At 49.6% G+C, this 19,852-nt stretch overlaps 1 protein-coding gene across 4 annotated transcripts; it reads right to left on the bottom strand.

Annotated features, from left to right (window-relative positions):
• Positions 1-784: 784 nt before the first annotated feature.
• LOC102573596 (tripartite motif-containing protein 10-like) lies at positions 785-18,200 on the bottom strand. Of its 4 annotated transcripts, none has more exons than XM_059714878.1 (8): positions 17,968-18,200; positions 10,296-10,750; positions 5,922-6,017; positions 5,283-5,513; positions 5,048-5,070; positions 4,535-4,639; positions 4,135-4,226; positions 785-3,806 (listed from the first exon to the last, which is right to left on the bottom strand). In XM_059714878.1, the coding sequence occupies exons 2-6, from the start codon at positions 10,704-10,706 to the stop codon at positions 4,546-4,548; spliced, it is 855 nt and encodes a 284-aa protein (XP_059570861.1). In that variant the 5' UTR covers positions 10,707-10,750; positions 17,968-18,200; the 3' UTR covers positions 785-3,806; positions 4,135-4,226; positions 4,535-4,545. The 4 variants fall into 4 exon arrangements, with proteins under 4 accessions (XP_059570861.1, XP_059570859.1, XP_059570860.1 ...); XM_059714876.1 differs by having other exon boundaries at positions 4,135-4,176; XM_059714877.1 differs by lacking the exon at positions 17,968-18,200 and adding an exon at positions 12,666-12,711 and having other exon boundaries at positions 4,135-4,176.
• Positions 18,201-19,852: the final 1,652 nt, after the last annotated feature.

The raw sequence follows: 19,852 nt of genomic DNA, 5'->3' as shown, positions 1-19,852 counted from the left end.
TGCTGAAACTAGTTATTGGGCTAAAAAACAGGCCCTCCTACTTTCCTACTTCTATCCTTGGGTTTTTGTTCTGTTAGTGCTGTGAATTATGGAGCTGTGTACTTATTCTACCAGATAGCAGCCTCGTGCATATGCTCAGAAACCATAAAGACCCTTTTGCAAATGGCTGCGTCCTGCGTGCTGGTTGAGCCGGGCCCTCCTGCACACACTGGGCAGGGTACAATTAGTTGTTGGGCACTGACGGGCTGAATTATATTGTGTGGCAGGCCAGATCTGGCCTGCAGGCTGTATTTTGCCCACCCCTGGGCTAGACAGACCAGCAGCCTGAACATGAGCAAGGTGCAGTAAAACAACAGTGGCTAAACTCCAATCCCCTGTAAACACCTCCTGAAGGAGCAAATTAACACAAACATCAGGTTGTGGCAGGCGGGACAACAGGGCCAAAGTGGACAATTGGGGTAGGAGGATGGACAGTGTGACCAGCTGGAACAGCGTGGCCAACACTTCACTGCTGACTCTTGGGAGAACTCAGAGCCTTCTGACAACAGCACTGAGATTTTCAGAAACATACACTCATTGCCTTTTCAGGGGATTTGTATTTCTAAAGCTATTTCTACAACTTTGTAAAAGGTCTGTAAAGTGAAGGCCAGTGGAGTTCCTACCCCAGGCAACTCCCATGCCTGTGCCAGAGTAGGGGCCAAGAGAACGTGTTCCAGGTCTCTTTTTGGATGGGTATAAACAGGTCACTCACCCAGCTGCCTTATTAAAGCCACTCATTTCTAGGTTCAGGGTTTCCAGACAGTTTTATTTTGCATGGGGCAGCCTTGTCCCCACTGTATACAAGACAAACAACAAAATGAGCAGGTGGGCAAACCACACCACACCAAAGCTTCTGTCTTCCTTCAGACCTTGAGAGTGGCAACCCAGGCTCTGGGCTTCTTCCTCAGCACCACAGCCCCACTTGCTTCTCTCCCCCTTGCAGACTGCTCCTCGAGCTCTTATCCCTCTCTGTGGCTCGCTCACCAAGCAGCAGTTGCTCCTGACTCCCAGCCTTACGGCCAGACGGACTATTAACTGTTGCATACCTGCAACTGGGGTTTTGAGGAGCTGTCATAAGTGCTGTCTGAACACCTCTTCATAGTGGGTGATGACTAGGGGTGCTGTTACATGTTACCTTTAAGGCATTTAAAGTCTGTGGCAGACTTTATATCGTATATAAAGAACAGTTTCAGAACAGTCCCAGGTTAAGGCTTAATGCCATCTCAGTCCTACACAACAGTGACTTGCCTCTAAGGCCTGGCAAGCAGGGACATGGACAGGAGCCAGGACTCCCTCTTGCCTCTTCTCCCCCTGCAGAGGAAGGATAGTGACAGGTAGCTTGGAGGTGAAGAAACCACCTTGGGTAGTGTGGCTTCCCACACTCCACAGTTAACAGGAGCCAGATGGAACCACAGCCAGGAAGGAAAAAGTTTTGAAAAAAAAACTGATCGAAGTGAGTAGACACAGAGAAGTGAAGAGAGAGCAGTGTGGAGCAGGTTGTCACCTCAGGGTCTTTCAACCAGACTTTCTCCCTTCTCCAAGTACCTCTTAGTAGCCTTAGTATTATAGGACCCTGCTGACCCGTGCTGCCCAGAGTGCCTCCCAGCCTGCCCCAGTTACATACTGTCCTTCAACAAACAGAAACCACATCATCCTGGTCCCTGAAATGGGTCTGCCATAGCTGCAACCTTCCTTCCCATGCTTGCCCTCCTAGCACAGCTGTCCCCTGCCTCTGGGGCTTCTCCACACTCTAGATATGCCTTCTGGAGTCCTTCATTCCCAGCAGGCCACAGCCTCCTCCAGCTACAGCCCTTCAGTCTAATTAGCTGCCTTCTCTTAAGGGGAAAAGCCACCCTGTTAGACAGTGAAAGAAAGAATAAAAAGAAAAAGCAAGGACCAAAATCCAGCATGTTTCACTGAACTGGGCTTAGATTGGGTCGGAATTGGGTTAGTGCTCACCCCAAGGCAGAGCCGAGACCCAGCAGGCTCGCTGTGTACATGCCACAGTGATCAAGAGCTCATTCTCTTCATGGAGGTAGGTATTAGGATTGCTGTTGCTATGTGCATGGTGTGCTACAGCAAGCAGCCAACTGGTGAGCTGCACTGGGTGCTCAGAGTGGTCAGGGTGTGCTGGGCTTGGCAGGGGGTGTTGACTTTTGGTTAAAAGCTTACCCATGGAGCAAAGGAGTGGGCAGGGCTGGGAATGATGCATCCTAGGCTACAGGAGGAGTGAAAATAAAGCTTTATGTTTGCCTGTGGAAGAGATTAACAATACCTTCAAAGGACCTGGGTAAAGTGGAAAAAAAAAAAAAAAAAAGATACCCTTGCCTGAACTGGCATAATTTAACACCATATAGAGGGTACCTTAGCACAGGTTAACACCCTGCAATAGAATAATGTTTCTGTTTTAAGGGTCTTTATGATACTTTAAAGATAACTGTGACACCACGCCCAGTACAAGGGCTGAGCCAAAGAAAAGAGGTGTCCATCCCACAGGTGACATCCTGCCCACATCAGCCAGGACTTGGGACAGAATGAGACAGTGAGATGCAGGGCGAGAAAAGGGAGACTTAAGACCAAGGGACCAAAGTTATTTGAAAAAAAAAAAAAAAAAAGGGGGAGGCCTTTGTTAAAATTTCTGCTTCTGTCTACAGTACAAGTGTCCAATGCAGTGGAGCTAGTATTGACAGAGGAGGTTGAGGGTGGGAGGCACCTACCTCTGATGGGATCTGGGGCACTTCAGTCACTGAAACCCCCTGCCCAGAGGCCTTGGCTGCAGATTGAAACCAACCCAAATTCAACCCAGGTCAGCAGCTCCCCATGGGAAGCTCCTGTCAGGGCTCAGCCCCTCTCAGCCCTACACACATCCTGCAGCAGGGGCCTCCCTGACCACAGGATGCCCAAGGGCACTTTGCAGGGCTTTGCAGAGATCCCGTGGGCTGCTCTAAACAGGGAAGGGGCATGGACTCCCCAGTCGGGGGCTTGCTGAATGGAAGACTTCATGGCCAACCCGGCTCAAGTCCTCCAGAGCCATATAGTATGCAGGGACAAGCCAGCCTGGTGACACTTGCACAATAGGATTGTGTATTCAGACTGTGCCCTTTTATCTGCTGCAGCTCCAGGAGTGACAGAGGTGCAGTCATGGGGGCTGGGGGGCAGAGATCCCTCTGGGTCATGGAGGGCAGGAGGCTGGAGTGGACAAGTCCATCATTCCCCATGGGATGTCTCCCCTGCCCACCCCCCATTTCAGTGCCACAGCCTGAGCTCGGCTCCAATGCCCCTCAGGCAGAACAAGGGCTGGATTCTGGCCCCAGTGAATGAGGCTGGCGGGAAGGTGAAGATTGGAGCCTTTGTATCAGCATCGAGAAATGACACCCGTCCCCCTGCATAGTCCAGACACACACGGATCCTGCTGGGCACCTGGCGCCTGGACAAGCGGGTGCGACGAGGAGAAGTGAGAGCCTGGCACTGACCAAAGCAGCACCGCACAGCCCAGATCCCCTGCTCTGGGCTAAACTGGATGTCTCCCTTCCTCCTCACAGACTCTTTGGCAACTCCCACAACCCAGAACCTCTGTTCCTGCACCTCCACCTCCCAGTAGTGTCTCCCTGAAGTGAATCCCTCACGGCCCACCACACAGCAGTGCGTGTCAAATCTCTCAGGACTGTCAGGCAGATGCTGCTCTCTGACTGCACATCTCACACTTCTCTGATCCTCAGAAAGGACAAGACGGGGATGAGCCGTGTCTGGATCCAGAGTCACCATCACTGAGAGAGAGAACCACAGTGTCAGGGCAGAGCTCAGCAGGGCCATTCCTTGTTCAGTCTGATACTGCCCTGGGCCCCTGAGGTTGAGAAGAGAAGGCCCTGCAGCTCCTCAGGCTGGCGCTGTGGAGAGACCCTGCCCCGGGGGAAAGGGGAGGACATGGCAGCAAATCCACAAGCCAAAGGAGGAAAATCCCAGCCCAAGCCCCAGGTCACAGCACAGAGGGGTTCAGTGCTGGGCTGTGAGAGTGTTTCTCATGGGAGGGGAGGGGAGGGGAGTGCTGCAGTGGGATTTTTTTGTGAAGACGATCAGATCTGCACTAGCACTTACCTTTGGAGTATGACCCCTTCTCCAGATAAGACTGCAGGGTGTCTGGAAGAACAAAATGCTCAGCTTACTGTGTCAGCACCATAACCACTAACCTATTGGGGTAAAATGTGTAGATTTGGAGACTTCTTTCTGGGCTTTTACAGCTGGATAAATGCTTAACTACATTTGTATGAAGTCAGAGCTGACTGGCCAGTGCAGAATCTCTTGGGTACACACAGTAGCTGTGTGGAGAGTGGAATGGGAATGCAAACTGTGCATGAATACCAAAACAGACCCTTGTGTGTCTGGTACATGCCCTTTGGGGATGTGAACTGAAACAGGATGCTAACTGCCCAGAGCTTGTCTTCTTCCCATATACAGTAGCACATGAATTTTATCCCCCAACATCCCTGCTCAGTACCTTGAAGCAGTCTAAACCCCTCCCTTTAGTTCAGACCAGCTTTTGAGTCTTGGTTGCAGCTCAGGAGAAATCTCCAACGGCAGCTGGAACTGCCCCCTCTTGCACCTGTGAAAAGCAATTCAGTGTCATTCTCTTTTCCTTCTGTAATTCAGCTTCATGGGAATCAGCCTTTACTAGCTGGACAGATCTGGGGACTGATTCCCTTTCTATCCCTCATCCTCAGGACAGAGGCAGCACAGACAATAACAGTGCCAGCTCCCTCCGTAGCAGTGATTCAGGTTTTGCAGCTCAGAACTGTCCATAACACTTCATGGGATCTGACAGGATCCTTCCCACCACAGGGAGTATTTCCAAGTTTGCACTAAATAGCCTCAGGACAGAACATTATCTAAGATCTGTGTCCTAACAATGGCCCTGCCCTATATACAGTGCTGTGGTACCCCAGGGAGATGTGGCCATATCACAGTGTCCAGGCCCCTAGCCCACCCTTGGGAGTGAGAAGGAGCCACATACCTGATCAACGTGCTTCTGATGTCCTGGAGGGGAGAAAGAAAGAGGGAAGAGAGACCTCAGTGCCACCTGCCACAACCGAGGTCTCTCCTGTTCTAGGGGCAGGTGCAGTCTGCCTAACTTAGAGTGACACGCCAGCATCTAAGTAAATATTTCCCCTTCATTCAGGGGAAAGGCCCATCATTCAGGCCTTCCTCTTTGCCTGTGCAGGAGTAGGAGGGGTTTTAATGTGCCTCACCTGCAGGAGGTCACTTGGTGGCTGCTGGCACTTGCTCTCCATCTCACTGATCAGGCTGTCCAGATGGGAGATCTCCTCCAAGAGTTTGGAGACAGTTTTCTGCTGACTCTTCTCAATCTCTCTCTCCAGCTCTGCCAGCCGGTCCAGCAGGAGTTGCTCCTGTTCCTCAATAAACTGGTGCAGTCGCTTAAACTCAGACAACACCTTCTGCCTCTCAGCCTTTGTCTTTGTCTGCAGTGAGCAGTGGGAAACCAGGGAGGGGAGGTCAGGACCTTTGGGGAGAATTAGGTGCCACAGTGTAAGGCTTTGTGAGACTGATGGTCAGAAGCATTATTTCCCTGGAGCTTTTGTGGTCATGAAAAGATGCTGGGGACATCCAGCATCTCTGCTCTGAGACCTGCCAGGCTCAGATTCAGACTCAGACATCCTGCCTGGTTTCTGTGCCCCTGCTTCAACTTAAGAGGGGTTTTTTGCAGATCTGAGGGCTCCAGTGTTATGCAGGAGAGTAGTCAATTGCTCTCCCCATGCACAGCAACAGAGTACAAGAACAACACATACATTTCCGCCAAATGTACAGAGGAGCTATTCCAACCTCCCCTTCTCCAGGTCACACTAATCAGCAGAACCAGTAGTACTGACCTGACATTCCTGGTGTTTCTGACTTTCACTCACTTTCAGGTCTTCAAGCCTTTTTCTCTCTTTCCTTAGAATCTCCAGTTCAACCTGAATTTTCTCCTGAAGGAAGGAAAATACTTTGGGTGAGCTTTAGTTTGGGATGGAAAGAGTGGTATGTTTTCCCCCCACACACAATCAGGATGCCTTCCCTGCTGTGATTTCAATGACTGTCACATTTTTAGAGGACGACTCTCAAGTGCCTTGTCCTGGTGACCCTGCTGAATGAAGTGTGTCAGACACCATCAGTGTGAGTTACCAGACACTGTACCAACTCTTGTATCCCTAGGTCCTGCTGGCTCTGGCATCCAGGGAAATTAAAAAGCAAAGGGCAACATCACCTCCTGTAGGGTTAGGGTCCTACATGAAGCAGCAGCTACAGTAAGCCACATACTGCAGAGTCGAGACCGTTCCCATCAACAGGTGTAAGCAGATGGTGGATGCCAATGCCAGCACAACACTAGATTGGGGTGCGTTTGATTCTGGACGTGGGGAAGGGAAGGGCACATTATGCCTTGTGGCTCCCCAGTGGAGGGGAGATGAGACCAACTCAGGAGAGAGAGCGCAGCACACAGCTTACAGGGCTGGTAACCTTGTTGTTCTGAACAGGAAACAAAACTGAAGCAAGCGTGGTCCCTAAGAAAGCAACATATAAAGAAGCAGTGCCATAATTAATGGCTTATGCACAATATATCACGGGACAGCACTGACTGCATCTAAATCACTGTGCATGTTGATCCACAGCCTTGGAGACCAGAGGAACCTTTGAATGAACTAGAATAAACTAAAAGCAGGTCCCTAACAACTCTCTTGGCTTCACAACCAGCCAGGGAGGCCTGGGAATTCACATATTATTAAAAAAAAATGTTCTATCCTTTGGTTTAAAACAATCCCAAAGAAATATCAAAATTCTGAGGTCCAGAGTATGTCCCCTAGAAGCACAACTTCGTTTCCTGAGGACTAAACATCTACAATCCTCTGACTACTACACACAACTCCAAATATGCTTCACAGCTATGCAGAAGAACTTCAGAGAAAATTAGAAATCATCTACTTCACCTACTCTACTCCAAAAGAGACCAACTCAGGAAGGAAATCACCATATACTACAACAACTTAAGACAGAAATCCATGCATTTTCCCTGACAATATACAATGGATACAAAGAGACTACGAAAAACTTTCTATAGCATTCATCCTACATAAAAAGAAGAAATGGAACAAATTATCCCAAGAACAAGCTCCCCAGCCACAAAACAACCATCAGAGGAACAACACCAACACTTTACAACATCCCAACCTCAGACTTGATAAAACTGAAAGCAGCAACCAACCCACAAATATTATCAATCTCCCCACGCACACACTTACCAAAACTGAAAAATCTGTCCTTCCTTTCTAAATTTCTGTCCAGAAAAATACCCTAATAAAATACTTCAATGTGGAGAACTAGAAGAATTCTTCCGACGCCTGTGCCTCAAAGAATATTTCCACGACCAAACTGAACCCACTCCCAAAAACAACTCATCCTCTGACAACATTCAGGAAAGGATCAATGCCAACAGGCCCAAAAAAACCATCAGATTGGACACCTCACAGTGGACGAAACCCTAACCTGGACCACTACATTGACTGCTTCAGGGAAAGAATGACCAATGAAATAATCAGCAACACACGCCACCACAACAACCTCTCTCTACCAGAGAAAAAGGCCACAGAATCTCTAAGATCTAACCACCAAATAGTAATAAAACCAGCAGATAAAAGGAGGAGCCACAGTCATCCTAAACCGTGAGGATTACATAAAGGAAGCCAAAAGACAGCTCTGACACCACCTACTACAAAGAACTACAAGAAGATCCGACTCCCCTTTTCACCAAAAAACCACTCAACAATACCATCAAATCATTTCCATCAAGACTACAAGAAAAACTATAGACCTTGATCCCCCCTACTACCTAACCCGGGGACTTTTTACATGCTCCCTAAAAATCCACAAACAAGGGAACCCTGGCAGACCTATCATATCCAACCACGGGACCCTAACTGAGGAAATATCAGGTTTCATTGGATGAATCCTAAAATCACTTGTCACCCACAGAGCAAGTTTTGTACAAGACACTACAGACCTTCTACGGAAACTTAAAAACCATAGACCACCTTCCCAGCAACACACTCCTAGCCACCATGGATGTTACCAGCCTATATACCAACATCCCACACCAGGATGGCATCCAAGCCTGCCTTACATATCTACAGGAACAAGATTACAACTCAGAATACAGGCCCAAAGATATTACTGAGCTTATACACTTCATCCTCACACACAACAATTTCACTTTTAATAATCAACACTTCCTCCAGATGATGGGAACAGCTATGGGCACTAAAATGGCCCCACAGTATGCCAACCTTTTTATGAGACACCTGGAAGAAGACTTCCTCAAGAACTGCACCATCAAACCCTTGCTATACTTAAGATGCATCGATGACGTCTTCATCATTTGGACTGAAAACCTACAATCTCCGATTGAGTTCCATCAGAAATTCAACAGTCACCGTCCCTCCATCCGACTTTCTCTAGAATACTCCAGCACCAGCATCTCCTTTTTAGACACGAGAATCAGTATCCAAAATGATAAAATACAGACCACAGTATACAAGAAACCCACAGACCAACATACATATCTGCACAGAACCAGCAATCACCCGAAACACATCCAAAAAGCTGTGATATACAGCCAAGCCCTCAGATACCACCGCATTTGCACTGAAGCGAACACCCGGGATTGCCACCTCACCAGTCTTAAAAAGGCTTTCTTTACATCCCATCCAGGAAGAGCACACACCAACTGCTGAAACTTCCTTAGCCTGACGAAGGGTTTTTGAACCCGAAAGCTTGCTTAATAACTATTCTCCAACCATTTGGGTTGGTCTAATAAAAGATATCAAATTTACCCAAGGAACCTTGTCTGCCTATCCCCTAGAATCAGAAACTTAAAAAATTATCTATCAAGCCTCATAAAGACTTCCAGGGAGAGGAGAACCCTGTTTTACTGTACAGAAAATAGTGGTGGATTTAGAGGCATAACAAGCTCTTTGAGCTCCCATAGTTGGTTCTGGAGGAGGGGGAATGGTGCTGACCACAGCAGAGCAAGGGTGGATGGGGAGAGCGCAGGGAGAGGAAGAAATCTCTTACCTACCCGCACTTTCCTGACTTCAGCGCAGCTACAACTGGTGCTGCTTGTCTCTTAGCAGCATGAGCTGGGGGGCTGAGCTGAAAGACAGGCAGAGGCATGGGCTTCCCAGGAGGATGCTCCTGGTATCCCATGCACCCCACCCTATGCCCTGGAGAAATGTTGCTCATCCCACAGCAAGCCTCTGGGCCAAGGAGGGGAGGCTGATGCCTCTCTCAACCTGTCCTTGTTACACTATGCAGGGAGATGAGGGAATTATGGAGAAAAGCAAAAAACACAAAACAAAAAAAAAAAAACACAAAACACCATACATTGAATTGCTAGTCCAAAACCCTTCATAAAGGAGCGATGCAGAGATAGGCTGGTCATGCTGTGTAGATGCTTCCCTCTCCCTCCTTCCTTCATTAGGGTACATCTCTAATGCCATATATCCTAGCTTGCTAGATCATACTTGTAATTCTTTATCATGCTCTCATACAGCCCCAAGATAACTGCCCTGCCCTCCACCCATGACAAGAAATTGCCAATATTCACTGTTTAAGCAAAGATGAAAAATAAGAAAAGTAGAGGGTTGAAAAACCTGTGGGACACATCTGGCATTGTACCCTCTCCCTATGGCAATGATGGCTCAGGTCCTCCAGAAGCCAATGTGCTGCCTGCTCTGCCTGAGCTGTGCCTGCAGAAAACCAGTGGTGGTAGCTTCTATGTAGCTGGGGGCCTGGACCTACGTCCTATTAGCCCATTTATCACTGTCTTTGTTGGTAGTCATGGGCATGGCCCTTCATTCTCAGAGCCCTGTGCCCAGCCATCTTTGGGCTACCTCAGGCTCTCTAGCCCCGGTTTGGCAACAGCCCCGGTTTTAATTCAACCTCCAATGGGAAAAAGCGCCTTGCATGACCTCCAGGGGCACCAAGGTGTCCTCTGCAGCGCAGTGCTGCAGGCCAGGGCAGCGCTAGGGTCAGGAGCATCTTGTGCCAGGCCAGAGGGACTCACAGGGTACAGCAGGATTATTGCTGAAATCAGCCTTTGCTGGGGGTGGGGGGAGAAGCTGGGACACCTGGAAGTACATGTGGCTCAGAGAGGCTGAGAAAATCTGGCCACACAGGGAATGGTTTGAAGTAGCTGAAAATGGAGTGCTTCCTACCTTGTATTTCTGGGCAGCCTCCTCAATGAGCAGCACTGAGTGAGCTCTGTGCTCTGGGGATCTCTCACAAACCACACACACAGTCGCCCCGTCCTCCTCGCAGAACAAGTTAAGCTCCTTCTTGTGTTTCATGCACAGATCCTCAACTCCAGAAACTAACTCCAATTGTTTAATGCCTTCTACAAGATTTGCCAGCTGCCAGTTTGGGCAGAGATTCCCTTTCTGAAACTCGGCTCTGCAGACAGGACACTCCAAAGGTCCGTGTTCTTCCCAGATCTCACAGTAATCACTGATACAAGCTCGGCAGAAGTTGTGCCCACAGTCTAGTGTTACTGGGTCGGTCAGGTGCTCCAGGCAGATGGGACACTTGATTTCCTCTTGGATGCCCTGCCCTGGTCTTGGTGAGGCCATGGCTGCTGGTGTCCTTAGGGCACTTCTGGTCGCTCCTGTCTATTCTGCATATGTAAAGAAAAACATGAAAATATGTAAAGTTTAGTGCAAGCCATATGGGGAAGGAGATGGAAAGGCAGGGAGAAAACAGGGTGTGAAGGGAGGACAGCCTGGGTGGGGAATACTGGGAGCGGAGTGGAGCTGCGGCAAAATTTGGGGTGGCTGCAGCCTGCTTCCAGCGCTGCCGGCGCCGCTCCGAGCACAGCCCCCTCCAAGAAGAGCCCTGCGCAGCCCGGCTGCAGCTTGCCCCACCTAGATCTGAAGGCACCCTGCCTTCCCCGGGGTGCAGAAGCTGCCACCTCCCGCGCACCAGCAATCACCCCACCCCGCCCCAGCCTGGCAGTGTCTGACCCTGTCCCTGCTCCCTCCCTCACCACTGGGGGTGTTGATCTGTCCCCCTATGCCCGTTCCCTCCCCACTCTCCTTCTGCCACAACAGACTGACCAGCTGGAGGCAGCTGTATCATATATTGGATTGGTATCAGTCAATGTGCCTACTTGAATATCAGATATTGGTATCGGCCCCCAAAATCTCTATCACTGCACCCCTAACTGGGTGATAGAGGCTCAGTTGGAGCCTATCATCAGAAACACAGGGGGTGCGCCTGTACGAGATGCTAACTGTACAGTAGCTTAATAACACTGTGCATGTTAGTAAGTGTTATTAAGCATGTCAAAGCATAGACAATGCTAATATGCTACTGCGCAGTATTATCAGCTTACTGTGCATTAGCGTCAGTAAAAAGGCATTTGCTGGGGTTATTATGCAGTAACTCTGGTTACTGTGAATTTAGTTAGTACTTGATTATACAAATATTAAATTAAATGTGCAGTAACCACTGTGCATTAATGAACGTGTAGACATGCCCAGTCTCTCTCATCAGGCTGCAAACTGCTCTGTCTGGTCCCACCCATGACTCAAGCTGCCCGCGGTGTAGTGATGAGAGGTGGTTTATAGCTTTGGCCAATGCTGACAGCACAAGAGCGTGAACCTGTTTTCCAGTAATATTACTGCTTCGTATTTGTTCTTTGTGACAGGGGGCCTCCTCGGGGCCGACCTCCACGGCCCGCCCCCTGTCTTGTGGGCAACCGCCCGCCTATCTCGCCCGCCACACCTTTGATGATAATTGATTCAATCTGATGTCAATTAAGCAGGAGGCTGCCCATCTAGTGCCCCGATGCCAGGGGGCACGCTCTGCGGCTTCTATCCTCCCCAATACCACAGCCCAAGCTTCGCAGATGGCATCTTGGTGTTCACACAACCACCGGCCCCCACTGGGCCCCACAATCATCCACACAGGACCCCTCTATGATCCTCTCCTATCAGGCAGCCACTCCGCCATCATCCGGGCTACCTAGCCCCCCCCCCAAAGCCATGTTCTCCTCTCAGGTGTGGTCCCCCCCAGGACCTTCAGCCACTTGCCCTGGCCCACCTCCAGGCCAGTCGGGACCCCAGGCCCCCAGCTCTTGGGCATCCCACACAGTGGGCCCCTGGCCCTTTTGACTCCCATAGTCCTGGCCCCAGTTTGGGCCAGTCGAGGGTACTCTCCCCTTCAGGCTGGGTCTCTAGCCACTCACTCGCATCCTCAGGCCTCACCGTGCCACTACTCCTTTTTCCTAGGGGCAACCGTAGCACCACGCCCTGTACTCAATCACGCTCTCAGGGTCCACCCTCTCTGGGCCCCTCACAACACTGGCCGTCTGGGCCCCCCAACAAACACATGGGTAACCCACCCAGTGGTGGTGGGAGCTAGGGGTTAAGGCACCCCAACCTGCCTTTCACCAGGGTAGTAACTGGCCTGGCATTTCCTGGGGGCTCCCACGCCACTGAGAGCCCCACCAGACCACCCACTCCCAGCAGGGTGCAGTTTCAGGTCATGACCAGGAGCCTCCTGACCAACCCCTTGCAGCTCCCCCTTACCTCCAGGTAAACCTCAGCAACCCTACAACCAAGCAATGTTACTTCCTACCTCTAGCAGCCCAACTGCTCTGTTTAAATAGGCAGTCGCTGTCTCCAAAATGGCTGCCCTAATCAGGCACCTGGAGGCTGCCAGCTCCAGGCCCTTAAAGTGGCAGACACACCCTGTGCTCTGCCACACTCTTCTTCAGGGACCACCACTGAAATTCCATGGCCAATTAACTGGCTTCTCATCTTTTGGAGAGCTGGGGTGATCTAATCCTCTCCCAGGATTACTTTGGGCCTTAGGGAAGAAAGTTCAATCATCAAATAATTTTATGTTAGAAGAGAGGAGGAGAAAGTCCCTCGTCAGGGAAATTAGGGTATTATCACCAGGGTTATGTTTTTTCTGTTAGTTGCAGAAAAATGTGGATTTTCTACTTTAATGGAGAAATACACAGATTTTATCGTTTTAAGGAGAAAATTATAGATTTTCCCCTTTAAAGGAGAAAAACTTAGAAAACTACAGGTGTCCCTTTGCATGCTGGCAGAGTTCCAGCCTGCAAGGGGCTGCTTGATGCTGTGGGGAGTGGGAAGAGAGCAATCAGGAAGAGCTGCCATATGCATGTGTCCACGCACATTTGCATGTGACAGCCCGGCAGCTGTGGAGAGCAGCTCCAGCAGCTCCCTCCAGGTAAGCCTATAGGGGTGAGGGCAGGAAGTGGCACAGATCACATGTTAGGTGGGGGGGAAAGGCATAGGCAATGTGGGAGGGAGAGGGCATAGGTCCTGCATTGGGCAGAGGGGAAGGGGCACAGGTCCCGTGGGGGGACGGAGTATAGGCCACACATTGGGAGGGGGTAAGGGACCCAGGCAATGCATTAGGTGTGGGTGGGAGGGGGCACAGGCCATGCACTGGGGGGCATGGTAGGCACAGGTGATACAATGGGGGGCATGTGCCCCCCCCAAATTCCTGCACCCACAGTGAGGTGCAGGGCTGCAGACATGGCTGGGCAGGAGCTATCTCCGTGGTTAGTGGTGCCCTTAGGGTTGTTGGGGCCCTGGGCAAGAGAGTCATTTGGGGCCCCTTAGTGGTATGTACTCAGGTAAATATTAAACCACCACAGCTGTATTTTTAAATATTCTTTGGTAGAATTAGATAAATAGTCAATTGTTAAAATGCAAATAGAGCCTCTTCCTTGCAAAATATTGCCCCCTACAGTGCGGGGCCCTGGGCAGTCACCCGCGTTGCCCTCCCCTAAGACTGCTATTGCCGTGGCCCAGCAGGGGGACCTCATGCGGGAGAAAGTAACTGCACCGTGGTCACCAAGTTGAGGTGTCCCCTGCCCACCCAGCAGCAACAGGGGCACAACTGTGTGCCACCGCTGCTGCTGCCTCTGCCACTACTGCACCTCACCAAAGTGGCATGACACTCCCTCCAGCACCAGGTCCCACTCGCTGGGCCATGGAGGTGGCTCCTGCCCAGAGTTGGTCCAGCCCACCTGCAGCCCTGCTCCCCACTGTGGGCACACATGCCCACACTGCCACGTCACCTGTGCCCCCCCCCCACCTTTCCCACACACCTGCTCCCTTTCTCACACATTGGGGACCTGGGGGTGGGGGGTAGGAGTGAGGGGCACCAGAAGGGCTGGGGTCACAGAGTAGTGGATCAGGAATGAGGGGTGCTGGCAGGGTCAGGGGGCTGTGGGTTGGGAATGAGTGGCACTGATAGGGCCAGAGGGCTGTGGGTTGGGAGTGAGGGGCAATGGCATGGGCAGGGCTGCTCAGTACAGCAAAGCAATGGTGCGGACAGCCGAAGCTGGACCCACATTTTGGTGAGTGAAGCAGGCAGGGGGAGCTCTGATTTTCTAGGATGAAAAACCCAAAATCAATTGCCAAAATGTATAGGTATTTAGAATTTATTTTATTATAATGATTGAGGCACTGGCTGGCTTCCAAATTGCTTTAAGATTGTAAATATATCAATAAAACATTGTGCTCAACTGATACATACATACATATACATATACGTAGATATATATATATATATAGGCATTTCATTTTAATTGCAGAAAAATGCAGATTTTAATCAGAGGGTTTTAATCAGAGAATTTGTGATTTTTAAACAGTGAAAACTGGGATCCCAGCTTATCACCAAGTTTTAGGAATGAGTAAGCATAGGTTTCAGCAGGGATCTCTACAGACCCAGGAAGCACCAGTCGCTGTGCCGGAGGGGTGGGGGGGGCCTCAGCGCACTCCTGGTGGACCCAGGAGTGGACTGGAAGTGCTTCCGGTCCACTTCCGGGTCTGCTGCTGAGCACACTGGGGGCCCCCCGCACTTCTGTGGGACATTCCATATGCCCCAGCATCGCAGCACTCATGAGCCCCTGCTACCTAGAGGTATATAGAAAAAACATTTAAAGCTGTGTCTATGTCCAAATCTTTCTGAATCTCTCCGAATTGATTCAGAGGGTTCCGAAGAACTGGAAGAACTGGAAGAACTGGATGCCTTTAAGTCGGCAGGCCCGGATGAGCTCCATCCGAGGGTGCTGAAGGCACTGGCCGACATCATTGCAGAGCCACTGGCGGGAATATTCAAATGCTCGTGGCGCACGGGCCAAGTCCCGGAGGACTGGAAAAGGGCTAACGTGGTCCCCATTTTCAAAAAGGGGAGGAAGGAGGACCTGGGCAACTATAGGCCAGTCAGTCTCACCTCCATCCTTGGTAAAGTCTTTGAAAAAATTATCAAGGCTCACATTTGTGAGAGCCCAGCAGGGCAAATTATGCTGAGGGGAAACCAGCACGGGTTTGTGGCAGGCAGATCGTGCCTGACCAATCTAGTCTCTTTCTATGACCAGGTTACGAAACACCTGGACACAGGAGGAGGGGTGGATGTCGTATACTTAGACTTCAGGAAGGCCTTCGATACGGTATCCCACCCCATACTGGTGAACAAGTTAAGAGGCTGTGACGTGGATGACTACACAGTCCAGTGGGTGGCGAATTGGCTAGAGGGTCACACCCAGAGAGTCGGGGTGGATGGGTCGGTCTCGACCTGGAAGGGTGTGGGCAGTGGGGTCCCGCAGGGCTCGGTCCTTGGACCGATGCTCTTTAATGTCTTCATCAGTGACTTGGGCGAGGGAGTGAAATGTACTCTGTCCAAGTTTGCAGATGACACAAAGCTATGGGGAGAAGTGGACACACCGGAGGGCAGGGAACAGCTGCAGGCAGACCTGGATAGGTTGGACAAGTGGACAGAAAACAACAGGATGCAGTTCAACAAGGAGAAATGCAAAGTGCTGCACCTAGGGAGGAAAAATGTCCAGCACACTTACAGCCTAGGGAATGACCTGCTGGGTGGCACGGAAGTGGAAAGGGATCTTGGAGTCCTAGTGGACTCCAAGTTGAACATGAGCCGGCAGTGTGACGAAGCCATCAGAAAAGCCAATGGCACTTTATCGTGCATCAGCAGATGCATGACGAATAGGTCCAAGGAGGTGATACTTCCCCTCTATTGGGCGCTGGTCAGACCGCAGTTGGAGTACTGCGTGCAATTCTGGGCGCTGCACTTCAAGAAGGATGCGGATAACTTGGAGAGGGTCCAGAGAAGGGCCACTCGTATGGTCAAGGGCCTGCAGACCAAGCCCTATGAGGAGAGACTAGAGAAACTGGACCTTTTCAGCCTCCGCAAGAGAAGGTTGAGAGGCGACCTTGTGGCTGCCTATAAGTTCATCACAGGGGCACAGAAGGGAATTGGTGAGTATTTATTCACCAAGGCGCCCCCGGGGGTTACAAGAAACAATGGCCACAAGCTAGCAGAGAGCAGATTTAGATTGGACATTAGGAAGAACTTCTTCACAGTTCGAGTGGCCAAGGTCTGGAACGGGCTCCCAAGGGAGGTGGTGCTCTCCTCTACCCTGGGGGTCTTCAAGAGGAGGTTAGACGAGTATCTAGCTGGGGTCATTTAGACCCAGCACTCTTTCCTGCTTATGCAGGGGGTCGGACTCGATGATCTATTGAGGTCCCTTCCGACCCTAACATCTATGAATCTATGAAAGGGTCCCCTGATTCAATTTGGATTCAGAGGTTTGACCACCAAATCGGACCAAATCTCCGCCGAATCGAATCAGGGACCAAAGCTTCGCACAGCCCTAGTAGATAGCGCTGCCTTTACTTTATGTTTCAAATTCAAAGTTAAAGAGAACACGTGAAATACATTGCCATTTAAGTAAACATCATCTTATTAATGGAGAAACTGGCATCTGATCCACAAACCTTGCATTTAAATCTGATGGCAGAGAAATTAGAAAAATTGGACCTCAGCTGTTTCCCTTTAAAAATAGTGTATATAATAGTAAGTGAGTTCATAGGGAAATAGGGTTGTAAGTTGCCTCATGAAGCCGTGTAGTCTAACTGTCAGCTCAGGGCAGGCTTACCCCTGTTCAGTCTTTCCAGCCACTTGTTTGTCTTCCCTGCACTTAAGAAGATTCCAGAACCTCCCAAGGGAATCGGTCCCAGTACTTAACCACTGGGGCAGAAAAAATATTGCAGAAACGAAACCCAGACCTCTTCACCTGACTTATCAATTGCTCCTCTTTATGAGACTTAAATGTGGCCTTAAATTTCAAAATAACGTTTCAAATATTGATTGTGTCACCAGAACTCATCCAAAATACAGGCATAAAGAGAAGAACTTGTCAACGTTGAAGTTCAGTCAGTGCAGGTACAAAATTGCTAGTATAGCTGTCAATCATTTTTTATACATCCCCAGATTTGGCCCCAGGGAAGGATGGCAGTCCTCTGCTGGAATTTCAACATTCAAGAGGAAAAAGATGGGGATATTTCAGCCCCAGGAAAAAGACAGATCCGGTCCATGGCCAGACTCCATTTCCAGGCAGCCCTGGTGGAGTGAATGTCTAGTCTGCACACTCACAGAATCATCCACACACAGAGAACTATGCAACCAGAACTATAATATGCAGAAGTGGCATTTCTGGCACTGAAAAGACCGTATAGGTGGCCAAATTTAAACACTTAGAAATACAGGAAAGACTAGAATCGTGCTCTTTCTATGCACAGTCTCTCCCACCTTCAGACCAGTGATTTGCTCACAGTAGCTGATGAAAATATGTAATAGCACTGGAGGAGAAATTTATACCAAACCCAGGGATAGAACCAAGGAAGCCTAGCCTTATCCTCTTGGCAGTCTGTGCTGTGGGGACCTAAGGGTGACTGCAGAGAGTCTTGGACTTTCTGAAGATCAAAAGCCCATGTTTAAATCTACTCTGCAAAACAGTCTTGGTGCTGTCCCATGTTCCCCATTCACCTGTTCCTCTTTGACTGCCAGCACGCTGAGCTGCTCAGCTTTTTCTACAGCTTTCACCAACTGCCTCTTCAGCCTGATGGTCCTCGGGACAAAGATCTGTCTGCAGTGAGGCCAGGAGATGTTTGTATCCTACTGGGTTTCCAGTCCAGAATCACTGGGATCTTTGAAGATTTCCAGACAAAGAGCACAAGTTGATTCTCCTTGGAGACTTCATCCTGTCACTGTCTGGCCATGTTGCGTGCTGAGGGGAAAGGGTAAGAGAGGGAACTTCCTTTTCTGGGTTTAGAAATGTTTCAACATAAAGCAGGAATTAACTATTTCCCTTTCTGAAAATGGACTGTGTTGTCTGCTGATCTGTTGCAAAATAGAAATCTCTGAGCTAAGGATGAAAAGCTATTATTCTGTTCTCAAAATACAGGGACATCAAGATTTCTGTTGATCTATGATACCTAAAATACTTTTATAGGCCAATAACCCTTTTCTTGTGAAGAAGAATCAAGAACCATGTCTAGAAGGTTCAACTCTCAGGTTACATTGAAAGAAGGACATTAGCATTAGCTTCATTCAAGGTCACCATTGTACTGGGTGGTACAAGCTGCTTCCAGCATCATCAAGAGGTGGGCCAGGGGGAAGAGGGAGCAGAGGAAATAAAGAATACTGCTAGAGTTTCTGTTGGACAGCAATATGGGCTGGTGCACCTTTATTAGTGTGGTGTACGTGAAACAGAGACAGACACATGCAGTCCATCTTGTGTGTTGTAATCAGTCCCCTTTCCAGAGCAGTCCTAATACAGTCCTCTGCTCCTCTCTAGTAGGTCTGAAGGACCAGGGCTCTGAGCACTCCGTGTCTTCCAAGAAAGGTGAAGGAAGTAAGAGCTGAGCTGTTCACAGGCCCAGGCAATTGCTGCAGCTTCTTTTTCTACTTGAGCATAGCTTCATTTGGTGCTCATAAGACATCCTGATACAAATACAGCCATCCTTTGGTGTCCTTATGGCTGTGTTTGTAGGGGTACTGCTCCTAAACCATATGCAGATGTATCTGCTGTGACCACTGTAGGGTAACTTACTGAATACAGTACTAACACAGTAGTTCTTTGTGTTGAATGCCCCTTGTTGTGCATTTGCCAGAGCAACCTATTGCAAGGAGCTCTGTTAAGGGTTTGTTACCTGTGCTAAATTTGGCAAAAAATTTCCCGAGTGGTTGGCCAGACCCAGTGATCATTATATGGCAGGAACATCTTGGGCTTCTGGGAAGGGGTAAGGCATGAGGCAGCTTTATTTTCTCTGGGTTTGCTTGAATTCTATTTTTGCTAAGAATATGCCTAGAACATTTAGTTACTTCCGAAATTCACATTTCCCATTCAAAGTGAGACCAGATTTTTGCAAGTCATGCAGAACAGCATGTAGATATTCCCCATGTTCCTGTTTATTTTTGCCAACATGTCATCCACAGCTCCAGCCCTGACCCTGACCCTGACCTGGTTTTAGGGCTAGAGACAGAGCCACCACTACTGCCTGGGCTGGCTGGGTGCTTCATGACCCCAGCAGAGATAGAGCCACAGCAGGTGCAAAAGCGAGGGGCTCGAGATTGTGCTTGAGTTTAGGTGGTGGTGGAGGCAGGTGGGACAGGCACCAGAGGGAGCAGGCAGCTACAGGGTAAGAAATTGGTGCAAGGAACAGGTGGCAGAGTAGCAGGTATGTTGTAGGCAAGTGGCAAGGGGGGATAACAAGGTGCCTGGAGCAGGCTGCCTGTCGCCCAAGCTACTGCTTTCCATTCCTCTACTTTCCTGTATTAGAGGTGGGTGGGGATGGGGAGGGATGAATTTAAGAGGGCCCACCAATAACTAGATTCTAGACATGGAAAATTAAAACAAATTTCTCATTGT

This window comes from Alligator mississippiensis, chromosome 11, assembly GCF_030867095.1.
Source record: "Alligator mississippiensis isolate rAllMis1 chromosome 11, rAllMis1, whole genome shotgun sequence".
NCBI lineage: Eukaryota > Metazoa > Chordata > Crocodylia > Alligatoridae > Alligator > Alligator mississippiensis.
Note: the sequence above shows the minus strand (reverse complement) of the source record. Positions and strands in the feature narration are given on the sequence as shown.